Source organism: Maylandia zebra, linkage group LG15, assembly GCF_041146795.1.
Source record: "Maylandia zebra isolate NMK-2024a linkage group LG15, Mzebra_GT3a, whole genome shotgun sequence".
Taxonomy (NCBI): Eukaryota; Metazoa; Chordata; class Actinopteri; order Cichliformes; family Cichlidae; genus Maylandia; species Maylandia zebra.
The window spans coordinates 27,659,666-27,672,977 of NC_135181.1; the positions used below are offsets into that span (position 1 = coordinate 27,659,666).

Here is a 13,312-nt window from a genome sequence, read left to right on the forward strand (position 1 = left end):
GTGTTTTGTGTAAACTGTGTCTCAATAAAAAGGGCAGCAAGGGAGGTCGTGGTTGAGGTCATTTTCGTGGTGGACACAGACGAGGCCTCCCTTGCGCAGGTGTTTGATCGAGCGACTGTCTTGTTTTCTTCATGATGAATAAGTCTCTAGAATTAGCGGGGCTTGTGGAAACACAGACACAACAGTTGGCATTACAAAATTTTGCTCAATGCTTACATATATGTGGAAAAAGCAAATGTATGAGCTGTGATAACTGTTTCTGATAGAATGAAGAGTTGACTGATATATTAAATATTCCTTTATTGGGTGAGAAGATCATACCATGTCATAACTGCTTTAAGTCATACAGAATAGATATCAGAGCCTTAAACAGGCTGACATCTGCTAAATGGGTCAAACTGGGCAGAAAGTCTACAAACACATAACATCCTTATAGAATATGGTAAATGGCCTGTATTTGTATAGCACTTTACTAGTCCCTAAGGACCCCAAAGTGCTTTACACATTCAGTCATCCACCCATTCACACACAATTTCACACGCTGGTGATGGCAAGCTACATTGTAGCCAGAGCCGCCCTGGGGCACACTGACAGAGGCGAGGCTGCCGGTTACTGGCGCCACTGGGCCCACCAGTAGGCAGTGGGTGAAGTGTCTTGCCTAAGGACGCAACGACTGAGACTGTCCAAGCCGGGGTTCGAACCGGCAACCTTCCGATCACAAGACGAACTCCCAATTCTTGAGCCACAATCGCCCTGGCCATTGTAAATATGATGTAACACTATAGATCAACTTAGCTCAGAATATATAAAGCATATAAACAATTACAGCAATATGATGCAACAAACACAGCAGTGCTACTAAACCAAAATACTCAAAGCTTCATAGAACTGAAACAAACATGGACATTTATTTTTAGGTCCATTCTGCTGCTGATACATACTTTAGGTTTTTGAACATTAAACTTGTTTCTGCCTTTCATAGTGTGTAACTTGAAGGCCCTGAGTACTTTCTCCCACACTGAAAACACTGGAATGATATAATTATTTGAACATTACCAAATAAGACTGATTCAGAACAGACAATTAGTTATGTTAAACTTTTCTAGCAGTCCTTCACAAACAAGAAACAGTCTGTCTCTCCATCTGTCAGCTGGTGCTCGCTCCTCCTCTTCCTCACACACTGCTGAGTTTGTCCTGGTGGATCATCAGGGGTGCAAAGCCTCACAGATGATGTGCAGCAGTGGGTCCCTCAGTCTGTCCTCACTCTGGACACTTGCAGATGTCACACATGGAAATCAAATGTGTGATAAGCTGCAGGATTCAAACACAAGTGTAACTTATAAATACATGTTCATACTTTTATTACACAATCAGAGAGAAAGAAAAAGAGAGAGAGTGCAGGACAGACAGACAGGTGACAGTCTCAGGTGTATACACTGCTACAAAACAGCACAAGAGAAGGAGGATTTAGTGTTTGTGTTATTACGAGTGCTAAACAAGAAGAGTTCCCAGATGGTACAGTGGACACATGTATGACTCCTGTGATTAAAGCATCTTTTTTTTTAGCTTAACGAGTGAACCGTCAGCTCGTTCAAACACACGTTAAAGTCCATTTGGCTCAACACCACTGAGCAGAGGCAGCAATATAACATAGCTGTCACGATCCTTGGTCTTTTGACCCAGCGTTTTGACTTTTAGTTTATGTTTAAGCCCTTCAGGTTTTCTAAGTTCATTTTTTATCATGCCTAGGTTGTTCTAGTTCTTTGTTATTAGATTCCCATTGTGTCTTCCACCCCTGTTAAGTCTCCCTTGCACTTCATGTGTTTCATGTCTGTGTCTTACGTTGTCAAGTTCAGGTTGTCATGTCTGCGTTTTATGTTTCCTGTTTTATTTTTGAAGAGGTCTTGTGTTCCTGTGTTCATCGTGTCTAGTATTACTCTTCCACTGGGACGTCGTTATGTTCATGTGTGTCAGCTGTTTCCCCCATGTGTTCCCACTTCTCTCATTAGCCTCTTGTGTGTATTTAGTCTGTTCCTTCTCATTCAGTCTTTGTCGGATCGTCTGTGCTGTTCCCATGCCAAGTCCTGCGTTCATGTTTTATATATATTACATATATATATATATAAAAACCTGAACGCATATATATATATATATATATATATATATATATATATATATATATATGCATATATATATATATATATATATATATATATATATATATATATATATATATATATATGATGAGCATGCATATGCATATATATATATGCATATGCATGCTCATCATCATTGCCATGTTTAGAGTTTTGTTTGTTTTTCTGTTTGCCAGGGTTTTTCAAAGTTCGTGCTTCCTTTCTAGTTTACCCAGTTTAGGTTATTGCTTAGTTTACATTGTTTTTGCCCTTTTATTTTGTACTGTTCTGTCTGCCTTAATAAACAGCTCATCATCAGTTAACTTTGAGTTTTAGAATGTCTGCACCTGGGTCCACTCTTCACAATCCACGCAGTTTGCCTCGGCAAACTGTGACAATAGCTAACATTAACAGTGCAGTGAATCTTGCTTGTGCCGTCATATTCAGAACTGCAAACCAAGCAGCATCACTGACTTTCAGCTTGTGTTTGTGGATATATGACTGTCTGATAATTATCCATAAAATCCTCTGTAAGATTAAGGTCGACTATTGAACGGCGTATATTTTAAAGTAAAGGCTTTAAAACCAAGTAAACGCTGAAAGTACAAACATCACTAATGTCACATAACTTTGCCGACATGTGGCCAACAGTAATATTTTAATGTTCTTCATTATTAAACATTTGCACATAAATAAGTTACATAATATTCAGTACTTACTTTTAAGAGCTTACTCTTTGGCCGGTCTGCTTCCACCGTTTTGTTTTTTTTGGAGCAAAATTATCCACACCCACTATGAAGTCTGGGATATGTTGGGCCATGAAGTGTACACTGCCACATCCTTAAAATTCAGGGAAATGAAGGACGCATTTGAGGGCCGCATTTCGAGCAGCCTTTGAATTGGGACAGCCTTCGTCACGTCGCTGTGACGTAATCGGCCTTAAAATGCGGCCTTTAAGGCTGCAGACCCTGAATTGGGACACAGCCCCTGGCTGCATCCTCCTGAGGACCCGGCCTTCGCGGTCTACGTGGGTTGGGTCCTCAGATGGTCGGGTAGGCCGGAAGTAAACGGCTGGGGAAATTGGTAGTGATGTGCGATACCACTGATTTCCTTTCCGATCCGATACCAAGTAAAATCCAGAATTGCATTATGTAATTGTAATAATAATATAACAATATAGCTTCACAATGATTACAGTACATCAGACTACTTGTTCTTATTGCTTAATGATGCAGAGTTCATCATATAGAAATAAAAAACCTGAAGTTGTGTGCTATTTGAGCATGTTGCCTGCCTGCAGCACTAAAGGACTCCGTGAGAGACGTCTGTCTCGCCCTAGCAGCACCTGTCCCTCTCCTCCTCTTCAGTTTGCCTCAACATAAGCTCATTGTATTTGTATTCTTGTATTTTGCTCGTTTGTGTTGTTGTGTTTGCACATCTCTGTTGCTTGTGGGGCTCGCACACAAGAATTTCACTCGCATGTGCTGTGCCAGTGTGCCTGCACATGTGATGTGACAATAAAAAGTGATTTGATTTGATTTGATTTGATTTGATATGATTTACTCTGAGGTGTTTGACGAGGTTAGTGGTGTTGCCACGACACCTCACTGTCTTGCCACATGTATTGCCAACCGCGTCTTGGCTGTTTGTGGAGGTAAAATATGTCCGCACATGACTTTGTTTACGCTCAGCCATTGTTGTGAGTGCGCACGCCAGGTGCAGTGTTGCCAACTTGTCACTATATTTAGCGAGTTTTCAGAGCCCCTTAGCAACTTTTATTCTAAAAAATGACTAGAGACAAATCTGGTGACTTTTTCTGGTGTTATTGAAGACTTATTTATGACAACTTTTTGATGTGAAAGCACGTATCGCTCTTCTCAACAAGCAGCGGGTGCTGCTGTGGGCACCTCGCCCATGCCAAAGCGCTCACGGGTGCTGCTATCAGGGCAGGAGATGTCCCCACCTATGCATCCAAACTGCAAATGAATCGCGTATGAGTGAAGCCTCTGCTCCCGCACTGACTGTAACGCAATCAGTTCTTCTTTTACTGTTATGTTGTTTTGTGGATCACAAGGTTTAAAACTACTTAAACACACACACACACACAAAGTAACTCCACCAGAGTGCCTATTTTGGGTCACTTTTGCCGGTCCAAGCGCAGATAAAGGAATAAGGTTGGAATTGTGACATAAAAAAAAACAAAAACAATAATCGCTAAAAAAATATATACATTTGTAATTCTAAATAAATTCTAAATGCATTTAGGACGTTTTTTTACTCACTTTATTTCTCTTCTTTTTTTCTCTCCTACAACATGGGTTACAATGATATTAGCATGACCAATTATGCAAATTAGGCGATGACGTTGTTTAGTGACTTCTAGAGACTTTTAGTGATTTTCCTTACGGAGGAGTTGGCAACACTGGCCAGGGGTTGTGACACATTTATACAGCCGTATTTCGCATATGACTATGAAAGGCGTAAGAGGAAGTAGTTTCTTCCAATTTAGACGATCCAAATGATATAGTTTCTTTCCACTGTGTTCCTGTTAATGAAAAACTACAAATTTACCCCAAAGTACTAAAATATCTATATTTTAATGTGAGAATCGATTCTAGAACATAAATTACTGGGATCGGAAGAATCGATATTTCAATATCGATCTGCACACCACTAGAAATTGGACGGTCTAGCCTTCTGATTGGCGTCACCGCTGTCTCGGTGGAGTTTAATAAACTCGACCGTCTGCTCCTTCCCAGTAAACACCAGTATGTGGGCCCCACATGGGCTATGGGGGTTCCAAGTGGGGATGGGCTTACAATGGGCATCCAATCTGGGACCCACCTGGGTTAGCCAAGTAGGACCCACTTGAGCCAGCCCAGATGGGCTATGTTCTATGGGCACCATATGGGTAACATATGGGAAGTTGCATGAACAGGCAACTGAGTTTAACGATCTTAGTTAAGTATAATTATTAGTCATGTGTAAGTATAAACATGAATTAAGATGAAATAACTGATAATAAATTATGCCAGAGGCAGCATATGTATATTTAATTAATAACAAAATATACATATAAAATATATTAATATAAGTGAAACACAAAGAACAGATGTGACTTAAAATTGTAAGACGCTTAATAAAATAAAACAAATGGTTTTACATTTGAGTGGGAAAAAAATTTCACTCCATGTAGGAGTGCTTTTCGAAATCTCGCGTTATTTCATGAAATATCACGAGGTTTTCTCAAACTCGTCCCCCCATTCTGGAACATTCTTCATTTCGCGCCCTTGGACAAAGCTGACAGTTAAGCTGGCAATTTTTGGATTAAGTTCATCTTTGAGCTACGGACTTATTTTCTGCACTAACGGTAAGAACTTTTTGACTTAATTTGAATCCCTAAGTATAAATGAAATGTTTACAAAGTTATGATGCTGCAAAGTAATGTATGGCACAAGTGCTGGCGAACTTTTTCCTAGCACTCAGGCAAGGCTAAGCTAGTTTAAATTTTTAGGTAATGTTGGATTTAGCCAATTTTCAGTTTGAAAGCATTTTCTGGTGTCCTGTATACTGCTTAACTAGCACCAAAATTAATTACTGCGTGTACTTAACATCAAGTTGTACTTAAACATTATCTTGGTTTTTCTCTATGATTAGTATTAATAAAGGACTGTATTAGACCAATTTAACAAAGTTCTAGTTTTTTAGGAGGAATATGGGAGGGTATTTTCACTATCAGAGCAACCAAAATTGCTTTGCTGTTGTCTTTATAGACTACTTGCACTAAGGCATGTGACGTATTTCCGTTTCCAAATAGTACCGCTTGTGCGTTTCCGGTACGTTTGCTTATCTATCAGTAGCTATGCTAATGTCGCTTCAGAATGAGTATAAAAAGGAAAGTATTTAAAACAGAACATTTTCAAAAACAGGAGAAGAAATACTCCGAGCATTGCTGTGTCCCACTTTGTTCAGCTTCAGCCAAATTTAACGGCATACTAAGTTTTCATGCCTTTCCGACCCATTCCGACTTGAGAAGACAATGGCTGGTAAATATACGCCGGGATCATTTCACGATTACCTCTCACACCAGGGTCTGCTGCAGACACTTTGCCAGTGATCAACTCATAGAGCCAACAACCCTCGATGGTCGAAGGCGGCTTATTAAAGGTGCCGTACCAACACTTTTTGAGTGGAATGGCTATAAAGTTGAACCACCGCGGCGTAGTGTTTGGGAGAGAATGGAGCGACGCCCTGAACTAGTTCCTCCTGACGATCAAGAAGAGCACAGTCTTACAAGAGATCATGACTACTGCTCAGTCCCTGAGCCATCTGCATTGGACATATCTGCATCAGCTGCAGAAGACCTGTCCGAAGACGTGAAGACTCTGAGGAAGGAAATACAGGAGTTACGTGTCCAGCGAGAATTTGGGTTACAGCGTTTTGCTGGCTCCGACACTGACATCCGATTCTATACCAGGTACATCTAAGTTCTATTCAAGCTAACTGTTTAAAATATACCAAGGTCACCATCAGTTAAATTTCGAAAGTTTTTCCAGTCTTAATGAAAACAAAATAGAAATTTACTTTTTCTCTGCTGATTGTATGTTTTATGTAGATGCTTTAGTATTTAAACAATATCCTAATGCTACAGGTAAAATACAACACCAAATACTCTTAATCAGACTATTTTATACAGCATTCCATTAGCATATTTGTCACAGTTCACATTATTTTTATGTCAGTGTGTAATGTTAATTAATGATTGACATGATGTATGTCTCTCTCGTGAATAGATTTCCAAGCTAAGATAAGATAAGATAAGATAAGATAAGATAAGATGAGATAAGATAGAACTTTATTAATCCCTCGGGTGGGTTCCTCTGGGAAATTCGACTTCCAAAAAAAGCACAGCAACGACCAAAGTTACAGTTACAGAACTGTTATATATATACACACACACACACACACACACACACACACACATATATAAATACAGAGACAAATATAAATAAAATATACAAAGGGGATAAATAGAATAAATAGGAATAAAAAATAAAAATACAAGTGAATTGCACATTTCAAGTATTGAGTCTATTGCACTGTTGACTATTTACAAAAAGTATTGTTCCCCCCTCCTTTGTCCTCCTGTTTCCCCTCCCTCTCCCCTCCAGAGAGGAGTTAAACAGTCTGATGGCGTGTGGGACAAAGGAGTTTTTAAGTCTGTTAGTTCTTGTCTTGGGGAGAAGCAACCTGTCACTGAACAGACTCTTCTGGTTGTTTATGGCCGTGTGCTATGATCATTTGATGGCATTCTGGGTTTTGATTGAGCCTTGCATCTATAAAATGATCCGGGTTTCAAGAGCCAAGTCAGCTGCCAATCGGAACGAAGAAGTGTTGACACCTGCACGCACATCAACAGTAGGTTATGGGTTTGTTGGTAGTTAGAACTAGAGGTGTAATGTTATTGTATTTATGTACAATAACATTACTTTATGTACAGTAGCATACATACACAGGTGTATGTATGCTAGACTCAGTATCCTTTACATACATACACCTGTGCACTACAGCACCTCATTGTTTACCCCATGGTACAGTATGGTATGCCTAACCATTACAAAACATTTAGCCAAGAAAAGAATAATTTTACTAGTTCATAGGTTAAGGAGTAACATTTTCCCTTTTGTTTTCACCTTCCAGAGGCAGCTGCTACAGCCAATTGATGAGTTTTTTCTTTTCCTGGTTTTCCTGTCAGTTGGTTTGAAGGAGAGGGACCTGGCACACCGATTTAACATACACCAGTCCACAGTGAGCCGCATTATTGCAACATGGACAAATTTTCTTGCCACTGCACTGGGGCCTCAGTGCATCTGGCTTACACGTGAAGAAGTGCAAGCTTACCTCCCTGAGGAATTCAAAGATTTCTCAGACACCCAGATGATCCTTGACTGTACAGAGCTGAGGTGTCAGACACCATCCTCACCACTTCTCCAAAGTGAAATGTACTCTTCGTACAAATCCCACTGTACGATGAAAGCCCTGGTTGGCATAGCTCCACATGGTCCAGTGACATTCATCTCTAATCTGTATGCTGGTTCGGTTAGTGACAAGGAACTATTCAAACAATCAGGCATTGCTGAGAAGTTGACTGAAGACATGGCAGTGATGGTAGATAAGGGCTTCCTAATCACTGATTGTTGTAAATGCAAAGTGTACTGCCCACCTTTTCTATCTAAGCAGAAGCAGATGCCAGCATACCAGGTTAAGGAGACGCAGGCCATAGCCAGACTCAGGGTACATGTGGAGCGAGTCATTAGGAGGATCAAACAGAACAAACTTTTTGATAGCATCATTACCATGTCACATGTTTATAATATCAACCAACTGTTTGCAGTGGCATGTATGCTGTCAAATTACCAGAACACAGCATTAGTTAAAAAATGGGTTAAGTGAGACAAGATGGATTTTTCCCAAGACACCAGTGCCAGTACAAGTAACTTATGGAAAATGACCTGCAGCTGAGGCCACTACAGTTGAATTTCTTCCTTCTCAGCTGACAATACTTGATTACAGAACTGGTACTTGAGTGCCGATAGTTGAGTTTCAGTTATTGATAATTCAAATTCATTGCAAATGTTTAATGTTAATAATACTGTTTAATTATACTACTATTATTACTATTCAGATTCAACAAAACTATTTATCAAAATTATAAAGTAAATCACTAAATCGTTTTAAAACCATAAGTGACATTGAACTTTTGTAACATCAAAAATACCATTTGTCATTTTCTACAGTTCAGTTGTGTTATTGTCTAAATGTATATCAGTATGCTAGGCATGGAGTTTTAAATACTTACCATGTAAATAAGTTCTGCACAAATTCAATGTTTTAATGTGTGTTTTTAAAAATTAAATTGATGCCATTGCTTAAATAACAGTTTATTGATGTCACATAAAAGTAACATGTAACAACAAAAGAATTCATGAAATATATTGAAAATAAAACATCAGTTATTTTGTTCCAGCCAGCCTGAAGGATCTGTTTTTCTTTTTGCTGTTTTCACTGTTCATTTTTTCAAACACGGGTATCTTGGCATATATATGTAAAAAAAAGGAAATAGTCTGCCTTTTCTCTGATTGCATTGTGCACATCTATATCCATGTATATTCTTTGCACTAGGTAGTCCTCTTGTGCCCACACAACAAAGTCACACCACTGCATCCCACTGATGAGCAGTTGTCCTTGCACTTGCCAGTAATATGCGTGGCTCTTTTTTAGTTTAGGGGTACCACATTCCATCTGCACATATTTGCAGTCAATAAAGTTTTGTACATTGGGACATTTGAATTCGACGAAGCCAAACTGGGGGTATTCATTGGGGTCAAAAACAACACCATCAGGAGATGCAGCAAGCCAGGGGGCAATGGGGTGAATGACCAGACCACAGGGTGAGTAGTTAACATTCATTAGCCTACTATACTCTGCTGCTATTGCAGGCTCCATCTCAGTTCCTCTCCTCATGTCTGCTGTCTGCCTTGTTCCCTTCAATATACGCTCTGCTAGTGACTCGGCCGAGCTCTGGCCTCTGACGTGACACACCTCCCGAAACCTAGAGGCAGTCACTCTGGGCCTGCGGAGCTGATGCCACTCAGACGAAGAGCTTTGCTCACGTGTAGCTTCCTCTATTTTGTGAGCCATTTCCAGAGTTACAGACAAGCTTTTCAGATGCAGAAGCTCTTCTTCTGAGCACACAAACACACAATCTGATGGCAAGATGTCATACCCCTCCAGAGGCAAGTGCGGTGTTGGTGGTGCATCGCGGTGTAGTGTGATGTACCGGGTTGTCAAAACCGGCTGCTGATATGACAGAACACTGCCCTCCTGCACCAGCCCAAAGGCACTTTCCACAAGGGGCTTGTCAGGTCTCATGTTCATTGTGGTCACAAGTGGCCTGTCCTCAATATTAAATTTTGCATATGCCTCCGTTATTCTGAACAAGCAGGGATCTGGTAACGGACCCACCATGCCTCTGTAGAAGCCACTCCTAAAGAAAACATCAATGACAATAATGTAAGGGAGAAGGTTATTATACTGAACAACAACTAAACTAAAAACTAAAAGGTGTAAAACAGTGGTGCACAAGTTAGAGACTGGGATGTATATGTACATGACTGAGTTAGCCGTCTTCAGAAAGTGTAATGTTGTATGTAAATTAATACCTATTCTGACACATGTATGTATGAAAAAAATAGCAACATACATTTGTAACACATGAAACCAAATTTTACAAATGTAATTACCGTACTCCAGTCTGGGCCATCCTATTTGGTACTGGCTTAGTGAAGATCATGGAGTTGATGGGTCCTGGCCTCACACCCTAACAGAAGACACATTTACTATGGATGGTGTTGCTGTTCATATGTAAACATGGACTAATTCAAAAACTTTAACCTCATTTAAATTACCACTGTCCGTGGCTTGTGCCATTGCTGTTCAGATTCCGTGCAGCTATGCACAGGGGGGGACAACCGGCACTCTGAGTTGTGAGTAGTGTGCTGTTTGGAAGAGCAATGCCACTGTGTGATTGCACATAACAGCGCCTGCCACACAGGAGCACTGGCTATGTGTCAGTATCACCGGCGATGAATCCAGAAGCTTAATCTAAGAAGAAAGAACGAAAATTAAAAATGTAACATCTTCATGGAAGAGCCGAACAGGAACATAGTTCAGTGTTATGGTTACGTACCCTCCTGAATGCTTAGTGTTTCCTTCTCTCCCTATTAAAACAACTTAACCATGCTTGATAACTGTAATAACTTAGATTGTGTATATTTGCAGTATTAACTTGTTGTCAAATGTTTCTGATCACCCAAACACACGTTGATTTAACTATCTGACTAGTCAAATTAGGAGTGATAAAGCAGGGAGACAAGGAAAACATTCAAGTTGATGGGCCTTTAGGAATGAACTTAACTAATGCTTAAATGAACTGAACCCCACAGAACGGGGATTAACAACTTTACACAGCTTCCTGCCTACACTTAGTCTGTGTGGTGCCTCACTCTTCCTCATCGACCTGTAGCACAGGGCTCTCACACCGACCTCCCCTGACAACCTGTCTTTATTGGACACTGAATAAAGATACAAGTACCATTAGCATTATTTCTGTATTACTCATTTCAGCATGTCTTAAACATATATATTTTACACTTAGCAAGAGTAGCATTAGGTAGTTAACTACCTCCATAGTTAGCCAACTACCTAACGCTAATATAACAGTGTCTAACAACAAAAGTGACATTAGTTAAGAAAACCTCAACTATAGTTTAGGACGACATAAAACACCGTTTAAGAAAACATGTAATGTAGAGAACTGACATCAAATGAAGGACATAGCGGAGTAACGTAGCGTTTGCATTTGACGTTAGCTAGCGTTTCTTTGTCGGTTAATTTACGTTTTCTTACCTTCGTAGTTGTGTATATATGATGCAGCATATAACTTAAATCCTTTATCTAATTTGCTGGCGGGGGTAGTCGTCACTCTGCAAATCCGATGAACATCGGTGATGTTCAATTTTGGGAGCTCTTGTAGGCATCGAGTGTAGAACGTCGCCATGGTTTAACCGCACCGGAAGCACTGGAGCAGGACTACATAGAACGCGGAAGTGTTAGTGCAAGTAGTCCATTAGCTTCATTCCTCACGGCTAAGTGAGGAGGGTAGGCCATGGCCATGAGCAACTAGTCCCCAGCTTTTGCCCCTGTGTCAGGAGCATGCACAGCAGTCAGAGAGGCAGATCAGTGAGCACTCTATTTCTGTAGAAGACATAATCATCATTTTTCTTGCCATTGTTCTCATTTTTCCAGAAAAAGCAAAAAAGAAAATATAGGTATTCTTGATTTGTTTGGGGGTTTTTTTTTATACACACTTTAGTATGCAACTTTATATGTGTAGTTGTTTTAGTGAGAACTTCATCAGAAATACTGTACTGACTCAAGAATCTGCCTCTTACTGTTGTGCAAGCTCTGTACATGAGGGAAACTGATTATTTAAGCAGAACTGGTCGGTCTTGTTAGGGCCACAGTGCCAACTCCTTTTACTATGATTGCTGTGGCCCTCCTTTTTTCCTTTTTGTAATGTATATTTGGCTAGAATCTACACATTTATTTATTTATAAAAAAGAAAAGCAATTGCTCTTTGGATGTGGTCCTAAAGATCTGTGATCTTTAAGTGTTTGTCTGATGCCTTATTTGTGCATGCGCGCTGTTATTTTAATTTGTTTCATTATGGCTTAAATTTGTTTGAATTTTGTGCATGCTCCTTTATCAGCCTTCCTGCATGGACAGCTTGTGTGGTTATTGGCCAGGAGGGTTTGCAATTATCTCAAAACTTGAGATGTTTGTTGTTTTGATTATGACTATGGCTACTTATAAATTGCATAGTCACACTATTACAATAATATGTTATTAATATCTGTATATTGGTTTGATTTTGCTGTTGGACAGTGGAGTGAATAGTAGCAAGGGTTATGTGTGATTTCTTTCTTTATTTATTTTTACAGACTTTGACATAAGAACAGTGTATATTTCAAAATTCATTTCTATTTAAAATTTGATGCATGCCAGAAATATACTAGTAGGAATCTTTTTTTGAGTTTGTAACAATTAGAATTGTTACTTTATAAAGTGATGTCAGGGTCTTTTATTGTAATACAACAGCTTTTAAGGCTGGTGTAAGCATCACAGCAGATGTCTTTATGCCAAAGTAACTGAGGATAAAACACAGAAAAAAGGAGATTTTCCTAGAGTGGCTTTTTAAATCAGATAGCCTTAGAAATATTCTGCAGTTGAACAAAAACTGAAGAAAACCATGAATCAATATATGAACATTACCTGATGCTGCTGCTGAAGTAAAGCAGAGCAAAGTTACAGAAATTTTTTTTAGAGGTTTTATTAGTGAACAAGGTGAGTTTTTTGCAATTTGGCACAAAAAACAACTGACAACAGCGCTAAGCACAACTGTACACTGATGTATAATAAGCAAGGGAATAATGTGGAAAACATATTTCAGATGGGGAAACTTTTCTTGAAGTATACTACGAGAGAGCTGTGCAAGAAGTATGATGTTTTGTTTTGGGTTTTTTTGTCTTTTTTTCAATCGTGGTGGAAACAAGACA

At 39.5% G+C, this 13,312-nt stretch overlaps 1 protein-coding gene across 1 annotated transcript; it reads right to left on the bottom strand.

Annotated features, from left to right (window-relative positions):
• Nucleotides 1-9,212: 9,212 nt before the first annotated feature.
• LOC143412763 (uncharacterized) lies at nucleotides 9,213-11,833 on the bottom strand. Its single transcript, XM_076874554.1, has 4 exons — nucleotides 11,604-11,833; nucleotides 10,604-11,269; nucleotides 10,439-10,515; nucleotides 9,213-10,182 (listed from the first exon to the last, which is right to left on the bottom strand). Exons 3-4 carry the CDS (start codon nucleotides 10,486-10,488, stop codon nucleotides 9,213-9,215), a joined length of 1,020 nt encoding a protein of 339 aa, XP_076730669.1. The 5' UTR covers nucleotides 10,489-10,515; nucleotides 10,604-11,269; nucleotides 11,604-11,833.
• Between the last annotated feature and the right edge of the window lie 1,479 nt (nucleotides 11,834-13,312).